This window comes from Psammomys obesus, unplaced genomic scaffold, assembly GCF_907164565.1.
Source record: "Psammomys obesus unplaced genomic scaffold, mPsaObe1.curated_primary_1811, whole genome shotgun sequence".
In the NCBI taxonomy this organism is placed as follows: Eukaryota; Metazoa; Chordata; class Mammalia; order Rodentia; family Muridae; genus Psammomys; species Psammomys obesus.
The window spans coordinates 23,184,910-23,207,808 of NW_026585894.1; the positions used below are offsets into that span (position 1 = coordinate 23,184,910).

General features: G+C 35.7%; 1 protein-coding gene and 1 pseudogene across 1 annotated transcript in view; both read left to right on the forward strand.

Moving 5' to 3' along the window:
• LOC129670983 (cilia and flagella-associated protein 47-like) overlaps positions 1–22,899 on the forward strand; it is a 446,637-nt gene that overhangs the window by 130,714 nt on the left and 293,024 nt on the right. The window contains 5 exon segments of the mRNA XM_055599611.1: positions 5,288–5,429; positions 11,242–11,336; positions 13,713–13,872; positions 15,843–16,038; positions 22,096–22,305. Of these exon segments, the coding sequence (XP_055455586.1) occupies positions 5,288–5,429; positions 11,242–11,336; positions 13,713–13,872; positions 15,843–16,038; positions 22,096–22,305 (803 nt within the window).
• On the forward strand, positions 12,483–13,308 carry LOC129670984 (N-lysine methyltransferase KMT5A-like; annotated as a pseudogene).

Genomic DNA, 22,899 nt, shown 5'->3' on the forward strand with positions numbered 1-22,899 from the left:
ATGTTTTGTGCTTGTATCCCTGATCTCTCCAATACTTTAAGCATGAGCAAATGTTGGATTTTGTCAAATGCTTTTTTAAGCATCTAATGAGATGTGTTTTTTTTTTCCTTTCAGTTTGTTTATATGGTGCATCACATTGATGGATTTCTGTATATTGAACCACCCCTGCATGACTGGAATGAAGCCTATTTGGTCATAGCAGATGATATCTTTCATGTGTTCTTGTATTCGGTTTGCAAGCAGTTTTGTTGAGTATTTTTGCATCAGTGTTCATAAGGGAGATTGGCCTGAAATTCTCTTTCTTTGTTGGGTCTTTGTGAGCTTTAGGTACCAAGGTGACTGTGGCTTCACAGAATGAGTTTGGTAGTGTTCCTTATGTTTCTATTTTGTGGGATAGTTTGAAGAGAATTGGAGTTAGCTCTTCTTTGAAGGTCTCGTAGAATTCTGCACTGAAACCCCCTGGCCCTGGGCATTTTTTGGATGAGAGACTTTTGATGACCTCCTCTATTTCCTTAAGGAATATAGGACTATTTAATTGATTTACCTGGTCTTGATTCAGCTTTGGCAAGTGGAATCAATCAAGAAAATTGTCCATTTCATTTAGATTTTCAAATTTTGTGGCATATAGACTTTTGAAGTAAGTCCTAATGATTGTTTGGATTTCCTCAGTGTCTGTAGTTATGTCCCCCTTTTTATTTCTCATTTTGTTGATTTGGATGGTGTCTCTCTGCTTTTTAGTTAGCTTGGCTAAGGGTTTGTTTATCTTGTTGATTTCTCAAAGAACCATATCTTGCTTTCATTGATTTATTTAATTGTTTCATTTGTTTCTACTTTATTGATTTCAGCCCTGAGTTTGATTATTTCCAGCTGTCTACTCCTTTTTGTTGTGTCTACTTCTTTTTTTTCCTAGGGTTTTTAGGTGAGCCATTAAGTTGCTTGAATGAGAATTCTCAAATTTCTTCTTGAAGGCATTTAGTTAGTGCTATGAACTTTCCTCTTAGCACTGCTTTCATTGTTTCTCATAAGTTTGGTTATGTTGTGCCGTTATTTTCTTTTCTAGGAAAACTTTAATTTCTTTCTTTATTTCTTCCTTAACCCAGCTGTCATTTAGTAGCAAGTTGTTCAGTTTCCATTTGTGTGTAGGCTCTTTGCTATTTCTGTTGTTGTTGAGGTCCAGCTTTATTTCATGGTGATCAGATAAGATACTAGAAATTATTTCAATCTTCTGTATCTGTTTAGGCTTGCTTTGTGACCAACCATATGGTCTATTTTGGAGAAGATAACCTGAGGTGCTGAGAAGAAGGTAAATTCTTTTCTGTTTGGGTGTGAAGTTCTGTAAATGTCTGTTAGGTCCATTTGATTCATGACCTCTGTTAAATAAATTGTTTCTTTGTTTAATTTCTGTTGTTTATTTTTTTTTCATTGACCTGTCTTTTGCTGAGAGTGAGTTGTTGATGTCTCCTACTATTAATGTGTGGGGATATATGTGTGGTTTAAGTTTTATCAATGTTTCTTTTACAAATGTGGTTGCCCTTGTATTTGGGGCATAGATGTTCAGGATTGTGATGTCTTCCTGTTAGAATTTTCCTTTGATGAGTATAAAGTGTCCTTCCCCATCTCTTTTTATTAATTTTGATTGAAAGTCTTTTTTTCAGATATTAGAATGGTTACTATTGCTTGTTTCTTTGGTCCATTTGCTTGGAAAGCTGTCTTCTAGGCCTTTACTCTCAGGTAATGACTATCTTTGTGCCTTAGGTGAGTTTCTTGTATGCAACAGATTGCTGGGTCTTGTTTACACGTCCATTCCATTAATCTGTGTCTTTTTATTGGAGAATTGAGTCCATTGATGTTGAGAGAGATTAATGATCAGTGGTTGTTAGATCCTTTGATTTTGATGTTGGCTGTGGTAATAGGTTTGTGTGCTTGGTTGCTTTTTGTTTTACTGTAGTGAGGATAATTATTTCCTGTGTTTTCTTGAAAGTAGCTAGTTTCCATGGGTTGTATTTTTCCTTCTAGTGTCTTCTGTAATGCTGGACTTGTGTGTAGTTATTGTTGAAATTTTTTTTTTGTCAATAAATATCTTGTTTTCTCTGTCCATGAGGACTGAAAGTTTTGTTGAGTATAGTAGCCTGGGTTGACATCTATGTTCTATTAGGGCCTGCATTATATCCTTCCAGGCCCTTCTGGCTTTCATAGTCTCTGTTGAGAAATCAGGTGTGATTCTGATGGGTTTGCCATTATGTGTTACTTGGCCTTTTTCCCTTGCAGCTTTTAGTATTTTTTTTTCTTTGTTCTGTATACTTACTGTTTTGATTATTATGTGACGGGAGGATTTTTTTTTCTGGTCTAATTTATTAGGTGTTCTGTAGGTCTCTTGTATTCTTATTGGCCTCTCCTTTAAGTTGGGGAAATTTTCCTCAATGATTTTGTTGAAAATACTTTCTGTGCCTTGGAAGAGGGAATCTTCTTTTTCCTCTATTCCTATTATTCTTAGGTTTTGTTTTTTTATGTTGTCTTGAATTTCTTGGAGGTTCTGTGTCAGGAATTTTTTAGATTAACATTTTCTTTGATAGATACTTTGATTTCTTCCATTGTATCTTCCACACCTGAGATTCTTTCTTCCATCTCTGGTAGTCTATTGGTTATGCTTACCTCTGTAGTTCCTGTTTTCTTCCCTAAGTTCTTTCTTTCCACAATTTCCTCCATTTGTGTTTTCTTTAATTTTTCCAATTTTATCTTCAGATCTTGAGCTCTTGAGATGTTGATTTCCTTCACCTGTCTAACTGTATTTTCCTGTTTTTCCTTCAAATCCTTCAGCTGTTTGTTTGAACAAACTTCTGTTTCTTTTATTTCTTTCAGTGATTTCAGTATTTCTTCTCTAAAGGCCACAAACTGTTTGGCTTCAACTTCCTGTATTTCTTTATGGATGGCCATAATCTGTTTGTCTTTATTGTCCTCTATTTCTTTACAGATGACATAATCTGTTTGACTTCATCTTCCTCCAGTTCTTTACACATTTTATTTGTTTCCTCTATTATCCTCTTCATAAGCATACATATTAGGTCATCTTCTTGAATTTCAATTATGCTGGGGTGTCTAGGGCTGCTTGTCTCTGGATAACTGTTGGAGATGCCACATTGCTATGTCTTTTGTTGGTTGAGCTTTTACACTGGCCTCTACCCACTGGGCTATCTTAGGTGTTGGGTGTTAGTTTCTGGTGGTTCCTGGAATCCTGTGGTGGAGAGAATCCCCTTGGCAGGAAAATGGTTTTTGCTGAAGGAAACCTTCTCAGCTTTATAGGTATGGTCACTGGATGGCCAGTGTTTTTCAGGAATTGCCACAGCTCACCTCAGGCGTACAGACCTGTGTGGTAACTGTGGTCCTTGTTAGTCAAGAGGGCTCTCCTCTCACTTGGAGAAGTCCTGGAGACAGCTGCCCTGCTTCTGGGTTTCTTGCTGAAAATTTAGTGAGCTGCTGCTGTAACCTGGGTGCTCTGTTGTTTGGTCAGTTTTGTTAGGGATAACTGGTTGCCCCTTGGAGCAGTATCTGGGGGTTGATCTCAGTGATCCCAGGCTTCTGTAGGTCTGAGGTTGGAGCTCTGAGCCCCAATGCCCAAGCATTCATAAGTGGCAGGTGAGTACTGCTCTCATGGGAGCAGCAGGAGGCTATTTGGTGCACAGCAGGTTTCTGGGCTGGCACATGAGCTGGGCTGTGGGACCTTTTCCAGGGATATACTGAGTGACCTAAGTCCATCCCCATTTCGTTTCCTTTTCTATGGGGTTTTCTCCTGAAAGGGACTCCCAGTCTCTGGTTCCCTGGGGTACACAGTTCTGTCTGTGAGGGAGAGTTGGTTGCACAGCAAATCTTTGTGCTTGCAGCTTTAGCAGAGTTCAGTTCTGGCTTTGCACTGCCATTCTGTGGGACCTTTTCCTGGGCAAGACTAGGTGACCTGAGGTCAGTCCCATTTCCTTCCTTCCCTGTGGGTTTTTCTTGTGACTGGGACTCCCAGTCTCTGGTGTTTTTGTGCCCACTGTTCAGCCTGGGAAGATGATCAGGACATGCAGGCATGTTGCTCTGGTCTGGCGACCCAGGATCTCTTCCAGGTTCTGGCTGGGTGAATGGAGAGTGAATGTGCCTGATTCCCACACCATGGAGTTTCCTCTCACCTGGGAAATATGATCACTGTTGTTTTAGGGCCCAGAGTTCAATCTTTTGTTCCCTGTACAGAAAATGTTGTCCTGATCCTCAGACGCAGTATCCTCCTGGTGCCGCCATCTTGCCCCCCCCCTCTAGAATCTTTTTTAAATTTTTATTAATTACACTTTATTCACTTTGTATCCCCCATAAGCCCCTCCCTCCTCCCCTCCTATCCAATTCTCCCACCCCCTTCTTCACACATGACCCTCCCCAAGTCCTTCTTTCTGATCTTAGTCTATCAGATCTCATCAGGAGTGGCTGCATTATCATCTTCTGTGGCCTGGTAAGGCTGTTCCCCCCTCAGGGGGAGGTGACCAAAGAGCAGGCCAATCAGATTATGTCAGAGGCAGTCCCTCTTCTCATTACTATGTAACCCACTTGGACACTAAACTGTCATGGGCTACATATGTGCAGGGGTTCTAGGTTATCTCCAGTCATGGTACTTGGTTGGAGTATGAGTCTCTGGGAAGACCCCTGTGTTCAAATTTCTGGTTCTGTTGCTCTCCTTGTGGAGTTTCTGTCCTCTCCAGATCTTACTATTTCCCACTTCTTACATAAGATTTCCTGCACACTGCCCAACAGTTGGCCATAAATCTCAGAATCTGCTTTGATAGTCTGCAGGGCAGAGCCTTTCAGAGGCCTAGAATCTTTTATATACATTTTGATACTAGCTACAAATTTTGTGAGAAATAGGTTTGGGCTCATTTTATCTCCTTAACATTATCTGTAGCAGCATAGATGCTTTATTTTTTTTCATGATAAAAAGTAATCATTCTCTCTTTTAGGAGTGATATACTTAAATCCTTGCCTACCAAAGAATTCACAAAGACTTTTCTCTGTTTTTCATGATCTTTTAGTATTTATAGTGGGATATTTGGTTCATTTTTAATAAACAGGCATTAAGAAAACATTTTAGCTCATAGTTTTGGAGTCTTACTTTTCACATAGTGAAGAATATATCCTTAATTTTATTAAATAAATATTTTTAATACCACAAGGTAATTTTATTATGAAAAGGGTAATTTATGTGTATCAACATTATCAAAACCATCAAAGTTATAAATATTGTTTTTCTTTTTTCTTTTGACAGATAGCAACATACGAATTTAGCTTTCCTGTCTATATTAATTCCTTTAAGGCTTCAGAGCTTTACTCCAAATATTTGTCACAGAAAAAGATTTTAATGCCAAAAATATCACCACTTATTCCACCATGTTTTGTTCAAGCTACTGGTATGTAATATGAAATAGTCAACTGAGTAAGTTTACACTTAAAGCGTTATGCTTAACATCCAAAAGTAAGGAAAACATCAGTATCATTTTCAGTTTTTAAAATTTGTAATATTAAATTAAAGCCATTCTCAATGTATACATATTTGATTCTTTGAATAAAATGTAAGTTTATAAAGCTAAGTTAAAACAACATATACATTATTAAAACATAATGATTTGAAAGTAAAATAAAATAAGAACAAATTTCTTAAACATTTCCTGAAAACAGATACAATTACTAAAGGATAACTAAGTATTTTAAACATTAAATTTTGGAATTACTTTTTGAATATTTCTCTATCCATATTCTAAAAATATTTAAATACAAAATTTATAGGCTCTTTAAGCTATATTTTTGAGAACCTTTAGATATGCTGTTTATTATATATGCTTATTTACTTTCCATGAGATTCAAGAATCATGTAATTTGTATGTTTATCTCTAATACTGAGTTAAATTGTCAATAATAATATACTGATATATGTGAGATCACTTAATCACTATATGGCAGATGGAAAGAGACACCTCATTGAACTACTGTGCCAATGTTGTAAATTTCTCACTCACTAAAACATTCCAAATTACAAGTTTTATGGGTAGCATGAAGCTTTATGAATTTGAAATTTTGACTTTACAATGGCTTTGACAAACATTTGTTTTAAAATTTCCTCTTTTAAAATCAATAAATTATCTCTCATGATAAATTTTGCATTTTTATAACATTTTTCATATTTAGTAAGAATATTTTGAGATATTAATTTTATTTTTAGAAAGTTCTCAATTGTTTCATTACTTCATGATAATTGTACATTTTCTAAGATTTTAAACATTTCTTTTTTAAAAATTCAAATGCATCTCTCATCTAGAGTTCATAAGAATGATATTTCCTGAGAAAGCGACAGGTTAATTTTCAAAGTGGTTGTACAAGTTTACGTTCCCACCAGCAATGGAGGAGGGTTCCCCTTTCTCCACATCCTCTCCAGCATGTGTTGTCACTTGAGATTTTGATCTTAGCCATTCTGATGGGTGTAAGGTGAACTCTCAGGGTCGTTTTGACTTACATCTCCCTGATGACTAAGGATCTTGAGCATTTCTTTAAGTGCTTCTCTGCCATTCTATATTCCTCTACAGAGACTTCTCTGTTTAGCTCTGTACCCCATTTTTAATTGGATTACTTTTTTTGTTGGTGTTTAACTTCGTAATTTCTTTATATATTTTGAATATTACACCTATGTCAGATATAGAGTTGGTGAAGATCCTTTCCCAATTTGTAGGCCGTAATTTTGTTTTGATGACAGTGTCCTATGCTTTACAGAAGCTTTTCAGTTTCATGAGGTTCATTTATTGAGTGTTGCTCTTAGAGCCTGTGCTGTTAGTGTTCTATTCTGGAAGTTTTCTCCTTGCCAATGACGTCAAGGCTCTTTCCCACTTTTTCTTCTAAGAGGTTTAGTGTATCTGGTTTTATGTTGAGGTCTTTGATCCACTTAGACTTTAGTATTCTACAGAGTGATAAATGTGGATCTATTTTCATTTTTCTACATGTAGACATCCAGTTAAATCAGCACCAGATGTTGAAGATATCATCTTTTTTCCATTCTATGGTTTTAGCTTCTTTGTCAAAAATCAGGTTGAAACAGAGAATGAGAGCCATAGTCAAACTTTAGGCAGAATGCATGGGATTTCATGAAAGAAGGGGGATATGGAAAGACCTGGAGGGAACAAGAGCTCCAAAAGGAGACCAACAGAGTAAAAAAAAAAAAAAATGAGCCCTGTGGACCCTGAAGAGAGTGATAACCCAACAAAGGACAATGCATAGAGAGGGCTTAAACCCCTGCTCAGATATAGCCTATAGACTCAGTCTCCAAGTCTGTTCCCTAGTAAGGACAGTAGGGGTTTCTTCTTGCATGAAGTCAGTGGCAGGCTCTCTGATTGCTTCCTTCTTGGGAGTTCAGCCTTGCCAGTGTAGAGAGGAAGACAATGCAACTAGTCTTGATGAGACTAGGCTAGGGTCAGGTAGAAGCAGAGGAAGACCTCTCCTATCAGCAGACTAGAGGAGAGTCATAGGGGGAGAAGAGGGAGGGAAGCTGGGATTGGAAGTAGACAAAGGAGGGAGCCACAGCTGTGATACAAATTGAATAAGTTGTTACAAATGATAAAATAAATAGTAAGATTTTCCTTATTTCTTCTCTACTTTTTAAAATTATTTTTATTTTTTATATTAATTACAGTTAATTTACTTTGTATTCCTGCTGTATCCTCCTCCCTCATTCCATCCCAATCCCATCCTCCCTCCCTTGTCTCCTCCCTGCCCTTCTTTAAGTCCATTGATAGGAGAGGTCCTCCTCCCCTTCCATCTGACCCTAGCTTATCAGGACTCAGCAGGACTGGCTGCAATGTTCTCTATTGTGGCCTAGCTATGTTGTTCCTCCCACAGGAGGTGGGGAGGTCAAAAAGCTAGCCACTGAGTTCATGTCAGACACAGTCCCTGTTCCCCTTACTATGCAACTCACTAGGATACTGAGCTGCCATGGGCTAAATCTGAGCAGGGGTTCTAGGTTATATCCATGGATGGTCCTTGCTTGAAGACTCAGTCTCAGACAAGACCCCTGTGCCCAGATATATTTGGTCCTTGTGGAGTGCCTGTCCTCTCCAGGTCTTATTAACTCCCCCTTCTTTGGTATGATTCCCTGCACTCTGCCCAAAGTTTGGTTATGAGTCTCAGCATCTGCTTTGATACACTGCTACATATAGTCTTTCAAGCCCTCTATAGTACACTCCTATGCGTTTTCTTGTTTTATCCTATTTCCAGTGTCCATCCCATTTGCCTTTCTGAGTGAGAATTTATCATCTTACCCCAGGTCCTCTTTCTTGTTTAGCTTCCTTAGGTGTACAGATTTTAGTATGTTTATCCTATCTTATAAGTCTAGTATCCACTTCTACATGAGTATATACCATGTGTGTCTTTCTGCTTCTGGGATACTTCACTCAGGATGGTCTTTTCTAGGTCTCACTGTTTGCCTGCAAATTTCATGATTTCTTCGTTTTTAATTGCTGAGTAGTATTCCATTGTGTAAATGTACCACAATCTACTCTACTTTTAATGCCTTTGTAAATTTTGTGGTAGACTATGTTTTATTTTCTGAAGACATTTAAAAATTTATAGTATACACATTTTGCAAAAACATTTTATTTTATCTTTATAATGATTTGTTCTAAATTTTCTACTTTGTTTTCCCCCAGTTTCTTTTGTTCATTGCTTGCTTTTGTATCTTTATTAATGTCTCACAAAATGCTGATCTCCATAGTTCATATTGCATTTTTGATATTCTGGACACTAGTACATGTTTTAATAAAGGTAGGGTTTGTTCTGAAACATTATGCCTTGAACATTTGGTGATTCTTATAAAATTTTGGTGGAGAAATCTGAGTGAGACTATGTTTAACTGAAATCAGGTTTTCCAGATGATAATTGATAATGTTAAAACAAAGCTTTGAGTTTACAGATATAATCTAGATAGTACCTTTTCTGTTTATACCATAAATTATTGCTAATTCACAAATTGAAAAGCCATTTTGTATGTGATTTTTGCTTTGGATCTACTGCTTCTTGTCTTAGAGTTTCTCATGACTGGAATTGGGTATGGTACACTGGAGCAAACCATTAATAAGATTCTCCTTTCTCACATATACCAACCCCTTGGTAAAGCAACTATAAATTTGATTGACTGTCTTAAACTCAGATACTAAACACTTACTAGACCCTATAGTTTTATTTTATTAAGAATTTAAATGTTGTCTGAGGAAGCGCCAGATTGCTTTCCAGAGTGGTTGTACAAGTTTACATTTCCACCAGCAGTGGAGGAGGGTTCCCCTTTCTCCACAACCTCTCCAGCATGTGTTGTCACTTGAGGTTTTGATCTTAGCCATCCTGATGTGTGTAAGATGAAATCTTAGGGTCGTTTTGATTTGCATTTCCCTTATGACTAAGGACGTTGAGCATTTCTTTAAGTGTTTCTCTGACATTCGATATTCCTCTATTGAGAATTCTCTGTTTAGCACTGTTCCCCAATTTTTAAATTGGATTACTTGATTTGTTGCTGTTTAAGTTCTTGAGTTCTTTATAGTTACTGGATATTAGTCCTCTGTCAGATATAGGGTTGGTGAAGATCCTTTACCAATCTGTAGGCAGTCGTTTTTAGCACTTCCTCAATGTCTAGCTATACCACTCCTAGGCATATACCCAAAAGAGGCTCACGTACACAAGAAAGACATTTGGAAAACCATGTTTGTAGCAGCTTTATTTGTAATAGCCAGAAGCTGGAAACAGCTCAGATGCCCCTCAGTGGAGGAATGGATAGAGAAATTGTGATACCTCTACACAATGGAATATTACTCAGCAATAAAAAAAAAACAAAAAACAAAAAACAAGGAAATCATGAAATTTGCAGGTAAATGGTGGGATCTGGAAAAGATCATCCTGCGTGAGCTATCCCAGAAGCAGAAAGACACACATGGTATATACTCACTCATATAGACATATAATATAGGATAAACCTACTAAAATCTGTACACCTAAAGAAACTAATCAAGAGGGAGGGCTCTTGTTAAAGTGCTCAATTCCTATCCAGAAAGGCAAAGAGGATGGACATCATAAGAAGGAAAAAAGAAGGAACAAGTCAGGAGCCTGACACAAAGGACCTCTGAAAGGCTTTGCCCTGCAGACTATCAGTCCAGATACTGAGACTTATGGGCAACCCTTGGGCAGAGTGCAGGGAATCTTAGGAAAGAAGTGGGAAATAGTAAGATCTGGAGAGGACAGGAACTCCACAAGGAGAGCAACAGAACCAAAAATCTGAGCACAGGGGTCTTTCCTGAGACTGATACTCCAACCAAGGACTATGCATGGAGATAACCTAAGACCCCTGCACAGATGTAGCCCATGGCAGTTCAGTATCCAAGTGGGTTCCATTGTAATAGGAACAGGGACTGTCTCTGACATGAACTGATTGGCCTGCTCTTTAATTACCTCCCCCTGAGGAGGAAGCAACATTACCAGGTCACAGAAGAAGACAATGCAGCCACTCCTGATGAGATCTAATTGACTAGGATCAGAGGGAAGGAAAAGAAGACCTCCCCTATCAGTGGACTTGGGGAGGGGCATGAATGCAGAGGGTGGAGGAAGGGAGTGATTGGGACAGGAGGAGGGAGGGAACCACAGGGGGGATACATACTGAATAAAGTGTGATAATAAAGAATAAAAAAAAAGAAAAAAAGAATTTAGATGTTTCAGAAGTAAGATTAAGGAAGCAAGGTAAAGAATAGATTAAAAAATTACCACCCCTTATGTAACTTTTTTACAGAAATTCTTAATAAATTTGTCACTTGTTTATGTTCCCTGTATTCCAATTATGTTTTGCTTCTTCATTTCTGCATGATTTATACCTCAGTATAGAGATCAAATTAATATCACTTGTCCTTTCTTATTTCAATATTCACTGTATTTTATTATTTTTAATAGGTCAGTGGTATTGTCTTGGTTTATGTATAATTTATGACCACTAACAATTTATAAAATGAATATATGCAAGTTTGGAAACCAAGGTGTTTTAAAAATGTTTGAAATGGAATTTTATTTTTTGACTAACAGTATAAACCAAAACAAGACCTAACTTTCTTATCATTTCCCTTGGAGACCATACTAAATAGTGTCCACATTCTATTTTTCTTTTTTAATATTTTTAAAATATTATTTTTTTTTACTTTTCTTTTAAAGTGTTGCAAGCACCGCTGGAATTATCCAGCACTGTATTTGCCTTTAAAATACCATTACACGAGCTTCAAAATAATAAGAAGATCACAGGAATTCAGGTATATAAATAATTAACATACTTTATAGCTCAAAATTTTTTCGGTTTTCACTTAATTGATTATTTGAAAGCATGAGTGGTTTGAAATTTTGCCTATTAGTAATGTGTTACATTTATTCAGGATATTTGGAGCAGCAACACTGGATTTTATAGATTCTAGTGCATATAGATACAAATGTGCATGTGTGTGTTTGTAACTGCTTAAGCTTAGCAAGTTAGCCCATGAGCTTTAAAGAATTTTCAGAATTTTGCTGTCGTTGCCTTCCATCACAGTGAAAGAGCACAGGGTTATAGTTGAGCATGATTGCACATGGCCTGTTGTTCATTTCTGGAGATTTGAAGCCATATTATCATTCTTACTTTAGTGGAACTTTACCCACTGAGCCATCTAACAAACTCCTGTAAAATAAATTTTTAAATTTTATTACTATGAGTGTCAATTCATTATGTGTCTATGTGGGCATTCATGTTATGACATATGTAGGGGGGGGTCAGAGAACTTCATAAAGTTGTTCTATTCTCCTTTTACTGTGTTCTGGGGGTAGAATTCAGTTCACCAGATGGTGCTGTAAATGCCTTTGCCCATTGATCCTCCTCATTGCCACCCAGAATTTATTTATTTTTTTAAATTTCAACCACACATATAATGACTTATCTTGTATACACAATTACATAATTTGAATTAGATTCAAATACATTTCATACATGTATGAAAATGTGAAAAGAAGCAAAATGCAGTTATATAATAAAGTAAGTTATATGTGACTCTACTATTTTTTTCTTACTGTGTATCATTTTATCCCCCAATTAAGACTATATGTAGAAGGAAAAAAAGATATGTATAAGAAAGAAGATCATATATATCCTGTAGGAGTTATATTTCCCCTACCATTTTTTGGATAGTGTATTATTATTCCTACAATCAGTTTTGTTGAATATTTTTAATACTGAGTAGAAAGTATATAGGGAAAATATTTAACATTGAATTGATAAAAACTAGAATGTATAATATTAAGAGTTTCAGATTAATAAAATATCTCTATTGGGCCAATCCTGCCTTCATTGTCCCTGGTCTCATTTTGGGCCTCATATGCTGGTGCCCTGCCTGCTATCAACCATGGAACACCTCCATCACTTGTCTGGGGCACCAAAGCAGCACTTGTATCAGTGGCAGCAGCAGCCTCAGTGGCAGCAATACAGGTGGCTGGGCTATGGCACCATCTGTATCATCATAGAACTAGTCTTACTGAAGTAGAATGTCTTTTCCGGACAGTAAAAAAAAAATCTATGCCTACATGAGTCTAAACAAATGTTCTGAAATGTGCTCCCCATATCAGGAAAAGAAATAAGCTGTACATAATGAGGTCAAATGCAAGTAGAAACCATGACCTGGAATCTCCAGGAAAGGCAAAAAGAAAAAGAATGCTGTTTGATGTGCCCTGAAGTCTGATGAACAGAAGATCAAAGATTCCAGAAGTACCCTGGCACCTTTCCAAACCCAAAATCTGAAACAACAGAACTTCCAAAAACTCCACCCTGTCAAGTGATTCTACTTGTTTGGTGGTGGCTGCCAAGGAGGTCCTAAAAATGATACTTGAGGGGAAGAGACCCGTTGGAAAATCTGAAGGGAAAACACAGAATACAAAACTCACCAATTTCTATGTAGTGTGAAATTGCCGCAGGAAGAGCAAAGCTGAGCTGCAGTCTAAAGAAAGAAAAAAAAAGTGATGAGTTGATTGAGAGTAGGAGGGAAGAGGGCATGAAGACTGATCTCATTGATGGCAAAGGCGGAGGTGTGATTTCCACCATGCAGCTCTCATTGGGAGACTTCATGGTAGAATACCATGGGGACATCATTGAGATCACTGATGCCTAGAAGCAGGAGGTTTTGTATGCAAAAGACCCCTGCCAAGAGCTGCTGCATGTAATATTTTCAATATCTGAGCAAAACCAACTGCATGGATGCAACTTGAGAAATAATTCAGAAGTTACATTTGACATCACATGAAGAACTTACTTGACATCACAGTGACTCATTGCAATTGATTTTTTTTCTATTCTCTAAGAAAGTTTGATTTGGCAGTGATGTGCTAAATTTCAAAGAATTAGGGAATTTAAAGAAGACATTTGTATGTGTATTTTAGAATTTTTCTGTAAGAAAGTATTCTCTTTTATTTTAGTATGTAAGTATTAACTAACATATTTTTTTATTTTTGCTGTAAATAATTAATATAAGAACTCTGTTAGGTTGGTCCTTTGGCTTGTTACTATTATAATAATTAAATACTCAGATCTTGTTTCTAACAACTAAATATTATAATGCATTTATTAATTTTAAAAATTTTATTCATATATATATTCTTATATGTATGAACAGGCTCTTGTCTTATTTAATATTTCAAAAAAACCTGTTCAGTGGTCTTTGGATATTGGCAAAACTGACACATATTTCAAAACTGGCATATTCAAATTTACTGCACTGATTGGAAGTCTGAAACCAAATGAAAAGTATACTATTTTATTATATTTCTGTCCACGTAAGTATTTTTCTGTTTTTTAAAATATTGTTTTAGATATTTTTATGTGTACTGCTGTTTTGCCTACATATATGTGGGTATAACTTCTTTGTGTCTGGGGTCTGTTGATGCCAGAAACAAATGGTGAATGTACTGAAACTGGTTGTGAGCTGCCATGTAGGGAGACAAAACTGAACCTGAATCTTACTGCTGATCCATCTCTCTAGTGGCCCCTGACAGCTTTTCTTCAAAGCAGAGACAGTTTCACTCATCATATGCCATTTTCAAGAATCCCTTAATATTCTTCAGGAAGTTTTTTAAAAACAATTATTTTTATTAATCACAGTTTATTAACTTTGTATCCCAGCTGTAGCCTCTTCCCTTGTCCCCTCCCTCCCTCCCTCCCTCCCTCTTTTCCTCCCATTCCTCTCCCCAAGTCCACTGATAAAGGAGTTCCTCCTCCCATTCCCTCAGACTCTAGCCTATTAGGTCTCATCAGGACTGGCTGCATTGTCTTCCTCTGTGGCCTGGTAAGGCTGCTCCCCCTTGAGGGGGAGGTGATCAAAGAGCCAGGCACTGAGTTCATGTCAGAGACAGTCCCTGTTCCTATTACTAGGGAACCCACATGGAGAATGGGCTACATCTGTGCAGGGGTTTTAAGTTATCTTCATGCATGATCCTTGGTTGGAGTATTAGTCTCAGAAAAGACCCCTGTGCCCAGACTTTCTGGTTCTGTTGCTCTCCTTTGTAGCTCCTTGTCCCCTTAATGTCTTACATTTCCCCCTTCTTTCATAAGATTCCCTGCACTCTGCCCAAAGTTTGACTATGAGTCTCAGCGTATGCTTTGATACATGGCTGGATAGAGTCACTCAGAGGTCCTCAGTGGTAGACTCCTGTTCTGTTCCCTGTTTTCTCCCTTATCCAGTGTCTATCCCATTTGTTTTTCTGAGTGAGGATTGATCACCTTACCTAGGGTACTTCTTGCTTAGCTTCTTTAGCTGTACAGATTTTAGTATGTTTATCCTATATTATATATCTAATATCCCCTTATAAGTGCATCTGCTTCTGGGATACCTTTTCTAGGATAATCTTTTCTAGTTCCCACCATTTGTCCTCAGGTAGTTTTTGATGTTGTCATTATATCCTGTATTCCATAAGTATTAGAAGCTTCTGTTAAAGCATTGGAAACAACAGAAAATTAGCTGATTAATAAAAACATATTATTTAAATACATTTATAAATTTTGTCATTCTATTTCTACTCTTTGTGTAAGCACAATATAAGTTCTTATTTATTGTATTATTGTTTTGTATGCTTTTTCAATTCTTCATATGACATTTATGAAATTGATTTGGAAATAACTAAGAAATAATATGAGTGACTGTATAGCATATGATGTGAAGTGTGGCGAGAAGAATGTACATACATATCTAGATTATCTGGAACTGTGCTTTTTGAAATTTTATTTGATATTTTGCCTGTATTTTGCAAGATCTTTTTTTAGTATAATGAAATTGTTTTAGAAATTTGGGAAGATTAGTGGTTTGTGGAATTGAAGAACATCTCTCATGTGACTTTTACTGTCTTTTTTGTCTTTAATAATCATTGATTTAGAAATTTATTGAAGTTAGGTACATTGGACAAAATAAGTTTAATAAATTTTAAAGAAGTCCTGTTATACTCCTTCCATGTATTATTTATTTTCCCTCATGTAGTAACATCTCTATATGTAGTAAACATCTCTTCTATGTGCATTTCCCTTCACACAGTAGACATTAAAAAGATTTGCTCCATCTTTAGACAAGTTATACTTGGAGATATATTTTTTTCAATAATGCTTTATTTAGTTTTTATTTTCCACCTTCAGGCTGCTTTGTTCCTCCGTAAACTACTATGCCCCACTGAGCTACAATATTATAGTACATTTATATAGTAATGCTTACAGTATATATAATTTGGTATGTAAACTAATCTGTAGCACTTTTTTGTAGAAGAGCCTATAACATACCTAGCCGACGTTGCTATACGATTAAATGATAATTTATCTGACTATACAACATTAAAACTGATTGGAGAGATACAATTACCAAAGATATTTTTTGATCCACCATTTGTATGTTTTACTCCTGTTCCTTTGGATATCACAGCTGGGGTAGATATCAAAATTTTGCCACAAAACTATTTCAGGTAAATTGTTAATATGAAATTTCCACATATTCTTTATTTGTTTGTATCTGTGTTATGTGAAAATTATATGCTATATCGAACTTCTTACTGTAGTTGGTAAGCACTATTAAATCATTTTATTATACAATGACAATTTAAAAAATAAAATAGCATTTGTAGTCATTTTTGCCATTTAAATAAGCTTAAAAATTTCAGTATAAAAAAAAACAGCACAAGCTTTGTGCCTTAAAACATTTTTTGATACCACAAACAACATTACTTTTTTCTCTTGGAGTTTATTTTTTTTTGAATTTTATTTTTTTTATCAGTTACATTTTATTAACTCTGTATCCCAGCCGTGTCCTGATCCCTCATTCCCTCCCAGTCCCTCCCTCCCTCCCTCAACTCCACAGTGCCCCTTGCCAAGTCCACTAATAGGGGGGACCTCCTCCCCATTCATTTGATCCTGTTTTATCAGGTATCTTCAGGACTGGCTGCAAAGCTCTCCTCTGTGGCCTAACAGGACTGTTCCTCCCTTGGGGGGTGGGGAGGCCAAAGAGCCAGTCATTGAGTTCCTGTTAGAAATAGTCCTTGTTCTCTTGGGGTTTATATGGATCAGTATTGTTGGTGAGTTTAGCTGCATCTTTTGTTCAGTATCTAAATGGGCAGGAAGATATGCATTAACTGCAGCTTGAAAATCTTCTGTGTCTTAGTCCTCCAAAGTCATGAGTCAGAATTATTGATTGGGGCCATATTTAGCTCTTAACATTCATCTTCTGGTCTTAGACATGTGGTCATATGTGTACCATGTGCTCCAAAATTATCAGCAATCAATTTCTTTTTTACTGTTTCCTCTAAGCTTGTTTACTATCAGATAGCACAGTCTACATGATATCAGCTGAGAGATGCTTTGAGATTTGGGCTGTAAGCAGAGGACAAGGCACTGCTATTTTTTGTAAACATTCAAAGCTTGAAGGAGAAAGAAATGTATATTCTTTTATTATGAGGTATATCATATTATATATTTTAAAATGAAAGAATATATTGTTTTTTTAAATATCTTTTTCTTGATCCAGAATTACTTTAGATATGTAGTGAAATAATTTACTGTGCAGAAGGGGTAGTCAAAATTTTCCTTTTAATTCGTTTTAGGGTTTCTATATCTTAGTTTTGTGCATGATTGCAAAATTCTGGATGTCCTTCATGTACCAGGATATATTAAATCAGTTGATAGAATTTTCTGGGGTGGGATACGGTATTATTTTTCAAATTATTTATCTATCTATCTATCTATCTATCTATCTATCTATCTATCTATTTATTTATTTATTTATATTTGTTCACTTTGCATGACCTCTGCATCTCCCTCCCTAGTCTCTTCCCAGTCCCACCTACCATCTTTCTTCTCCCCCTATGCCCTTTCCCTAGACTCTTGGTAGGGGAAGACTTCTTCCCCTTCTATCTGAACCTAGCTTATCAGGTCTCATCATGACTGGCTGCATTTGTCTTCCTCTGTGGCCTGGTAAGGCTGCTCCCCCAGGGGGAGTTGATCAAAGAACCAGCCACTGAGTTCATGTCAGAGACAACCCCTGTAACCCTTACTAAGGGCCCATTTTGAAATTTAGAAGCCTATGGGCTTCCTCAGAACAGGGGTTCTAAGTCCTCTCCATGCATGGTTCTTGGTTAGATTTCTCTCTCTGCAGGTAGCCCTTGGATGAGGGTTTTGTTTTTTGTTTGTTTTGTTTTGTCTTGTTTATTTTGTCTTTGTTTTGGCTCTGTTACTCTCCTTGTGAATTTCCTGTCCCCTCCAGGTCTTTCTTTTTCCCTCTTCTTCCATAAGGATTCTGGTACTCTGTCCATGTAAACACCCAAGATGCCCTTCAACAGAGGTATGGATACAGAAATTGTGGTACATTTAAAAAATGGAATGCTGCTCAGCAATTAAAAACAAGGAAATCATAAAATTTGCAGGCAAATGGTGGGAGCTAGAAGAAAACATCCTGAGTGAGGTAACTCAGAAGCAGAAAGACACATATGGTATATATTCACCTATAAGTGGATATTAGCCATATAATGTAGGATAAACATATTAAAATCTATAGTCCTAAGGAAGTTAAACAGCAAGGAGGACCTTAGGGAAGATGCTTAATCCTCATTCAGTAGGTCAAACAAGAATGACATTGGAAGTGGGAGAAGACAAGGAACAGGACAGGAGCCTTCCACAAAGGACCTCTGAAAGACTGTACCTACCAGGGTAAAGAAGGTGATACTGACACTCATAGCCAAACTTTGGGCAGAGTGTGGAATCCTTATGATTGCAAACTTTTATAGGTTGCATGTGATTGTGACTCACGGTTATTTATTTTTATATCTTGTGAGTGTTTTGTTTCATCTACCATGACCAAGTAGGCTTCATCCCAGGCATGCAGGGGTGGTTCAATACATGGAAATCCATCAATATGATCCATCATATTAACAAACTTAAGGAGAAAAACCATATGATCATCTCCTTTGATGCTGAAAAAGCATTCGACAAAATCCAACATCCATTCATATTTAAAGTCTTGGAGAGATCAGGGATATAAGGCACATATCTAAACATAGTAAAGGCGATATACAGCAAGCCTATAGCTAACAACAAATTTCATGAAGAGAAACAAAAATCAATCCCACTGAAATAAGGGATAAGGCAAGGCTGCCCACTCACTCCGTATCTCTTAAAGTATATTACAAGTGAAATTAATATTACTTCTCACCTTTTATTTAGTATGGATCACAACAAATAAATGATTGATAAAATGTAGAAAATATAAATACTGGGCAAGGTACTATGTGGATGTAATCCCAGAACATAAGAGGTTCTTGAGTTGTAGGCTAATATAGAATGTATAGAAAAATCTCTTTTAAAATAACCAAATGACACAATAGAAATATTGAAAAATAATAGCTATGGTAGTTGAAATAATAAAAAATAATATATAAACACATTAAAATATATAAATAACCTTATAAGAATTTATAGTGAAATAACCAAATGCTACAATAGAAGTATTATTAAAACTAAGAGCTCAGGTAAAGTAGTCATGGTGTATTATTACCATTCCATATAATGCTATGTAAAGAATGATATCTCACACCCCAGGAATTCCTCTCTATAACCATACCAGGCATATAGCAGAAATAAAATTGAACCAGAGACTATGCACACTCAGTCAAAATTGTAAGGGGGAACTTTCTTCAAGAACAAATGTTTACATGAGTCTCAACATCTGCTTTGATACTCTGCTTGGGTAGAGTCTTTCAGAGGCCCTCTGTGCTAGTTTCGTGTCCTGTTACCTGTCTTCTCACACTTCAGATGTCTATCCTGTTTGCCCTTTTGAATGTGGAATAAGCATCTTCTTGCTAAGGACCTTCTTGCTATTTAACTTCTTTAGGACTATAGATTTTAGTATATTTATCCTATATTGTATGGCTAATATCTACTTATAAGTGAATGTATATATTATGCGTGATTTTCTGCTTCTGGGTTACCTCACTCTGGATGATCTTTTCTAGGTCTATCAATTGCCTGGTAATTTCATGATTTCCTTGATTTTAATTGCTGAGTAGTATTCCATTGTGTAAATGTGCCACAATTTCTGTATCCTTCCTCTGTTGAGGGACATCTAGGTTGTTTCCAGATTCTGGCTATTATGAATAAAGCTGCTACGAACATAGTTGAGAAAATATCTTTGTTGTATGGTTGAGCATATTTTGGATATATGACCAGGAGTGGTACAGTTGGATCTTAAGGTAGAGCTATTCCTAATTGTCTGAGAAAGCACCAGATTGATTTCCAAAGTGGTTGTAAATGTTTACATTCCCACCAGCAATGGAGGAGTGTTCTCCCTTCATCACATCCTCTCCAGCATGTGTTGTCACTTGAGTTTCTGATCTTAGCCATTGTAATTGGTGTAAGATGAAATCTCAGGGTGGATTAGATTTGAATTTCCCAGATGACTAAGGATGTTGAGCATTTAAGTGTTTCTCTGCCATTCGATATTCCTCTGTTGAGAAATCTCTCTTTAGCTCTGAACCTCGTTTTTTTAATTGGATTACTGAGTTTGTTGGTGTTTACCTTCCTGTATATTTGTTGTTTGAGACCAATAATGTTGTTTGGGAGAGTGATAATGTTTAGGATGGAGGAAAACATGTATCATTATATAGGCTAATGTTCTAGTAGTGCATCTTCACTTTGCAGAGTGGGTCTTGACTGTCTCAATAATATATCCTAGAAACAGAATTTCAGTTCTGTACTATAAGCCATGCTTAACATTACCCATAACAATGTTTTTCGTGCAGCAAAATCTGAGAACTACACATGTTTCTTTTGACAAGTGAAGGCATAAATAACTTGCTATTTATTTGGACATGAGTATTTAGGTTATGAATGAACTTTAGTAAGACAGTTGTGTTTGAGTATTAGAAACAAAATAGTGAGTTTTGGATGTCTAGAAAGACTGTATACATGGGTTATATTACCAATAATTATATATTAACATGGTTAATGAAATATCCAAATTGGAGAAGGCAATGTGATATTTATTTTCTCTGTTTGGTTGGGAAGTTATAATGGTTGATGCCGCAGACTTTGCACTAAGTGTTGTTCAATTTGTGAAGACCTCATTTTTTGAAGATTTAACATATCCTTGCAATTTGCAGTTTTGTCAAGATTTTACTTTATAAGGACTCATTTACATCTATTTGTTTACAAATAATGTACTTTAGAATTTATTTTGCTCCTCCCTCGAGAGGAACATGGGAGGAGATTAGGGAGGGAGGGTAGGATTGGGAGGGAATGAGAGAGGGGGCTACAGCTGGGATACAAAGCGAATAAAATGTAATGTAAAAAAATAAAAAAAATTAATTAAAAATTATTTTGCTAAAAAGTATTCCTTTTAAGAAACTTTCTTAATATAAGAATTAACTTTTAACCTTTCAGCTCTTTAATTAATGTATGGTGATATCAATATAAAAACTACTTGAACTCAAAATATGAAAAGACAATTCTGTTAAAGGAGTTAAGGAGATGATGACACTAAGTTTCTTTGTTATATACATATCATGAAATCAGCAGCATAAATGATGCATTCAATGATAGTTAATTAGAACTAAGTTGCTTTTTTCTGTACTTATGAATTAATTTCACATATTTTTTCTGGTGTGCCATATAGATATAATAAATTCAGTTAAAAATTTTTTCCTGGTTTCATTTATTAGCTGAGTGATATTCACAGTGATTAAAATGATAAGAGAATATTATTCCCATTTAATAATACTTATTTGCTATATGTTTACACATACATAATGAAATAAAAAGCTAATGTTTCAGTATTTATTGGCAGCAGAATTATAAATAGCAAATCTATTTTAAAGTGATTCTACATAATTTTTGGTTTGTTAAAAATTTCATGTTAAACATCTAGCATAATGTATGTTAAAGTATGTATAGGCAAAATTTATTTGTGATATTTATTTTGGGGTGCTTATTAATATCCACATTTTAAAAGTTCTTCAAGTATATAATTTATCAATATTATTTAATATATATGCATTTAATTTATAAATGTTAACTGATCATTTTGGACAAATATACATTCAATTCATCAATGTTTTTCTCTATTTTTAGTTTTCTTTTTTATTACTTTTTATTTTTTATATTAATCACAGGTTATTTACTTTGTATCCTAGCCCTAGCCTCCTTCCTCATTCCCTCCCAGTCCTACCCTTCCCTCCCTCATCTCCTCCCTGCCCCTCAATTTATCAATGTTAACTGATCATTTTGGACAAATCTTTGCTAGGATATGTTGGAGGGAAATAATTTTATGTGATGGTTATATTTAGGAGCAATATTGTTTTGTCTGATATTTTATTTCCCTTAAATCTTACAAAAGAAAGGGGACATACAGAAAGAGAATATAAAAAAAATGTTTAAATAGTAAAAATACTATTGTATATAGTTGCTTTTTAAGAAAATAAATGTGCATTTAATTCAAATTAATTGTTGATATTTTAACTTTAAAAAAATTTTTTAAACAGTAATTCAGTTCTACAATTCAAGATTCCCACTGTAATGCTTCTTGACGATGATGAAATTCAACCACTTACTGTGACATTTCCAAAAGGCAGAGTTATAACTGGCTCTAGTACCGGAATTAATGATGAGCTACTATGTCATATTAGTTTCAGTTCATCTAAACCTGTTTCCTTTTTTGCTGAGCTTCTGTTTTGTGATGAGAGAGATAACTGGTAAGATATTTAAATGTAAATGTGTTTGTATTTGACATTGAAGTATACTAGCTTTTTATTCTATTTTTTATTAAAGTGGTGAAAGGAATGACATCTAATATCATGATCTTGGACATACAATATTTAACATTCCAAGTATAAATTCGCTTTCATGATAAACAGCAAAATAGTAAATTATATGCATTCATGGTGTTATAGCTATGTTAATTTGATTTCTGAGACACATTTCTTCATATGTAAATAGAAAGATGATGTGAGCAAATGTTTTGCAAGTAGCAACATAGAACATAAAATGTCAAGGTACAACTAGATTGTTTTATTGATGATATTTTTGGTGCTTTGGCTTGGTGGATTGTTATACAACAGAGCACAGGGGGAAAGCATGAAGAACAACAATGAGGTGATATGGAGATTTTTGCTAAACACAGGCATCTTTTGAGAGCAGCTATATCATACATATTTTTTCCCAAACTGTAAGAAAAGGTAATCTATTTTATTCCTTTTCTGCTGTATTTTTGTATCTATTTCATCTCTTTCTCTTTTCCCATCCATTTCAACAGCTTCTTTCTCAAAAATATACAGAGTACACACACA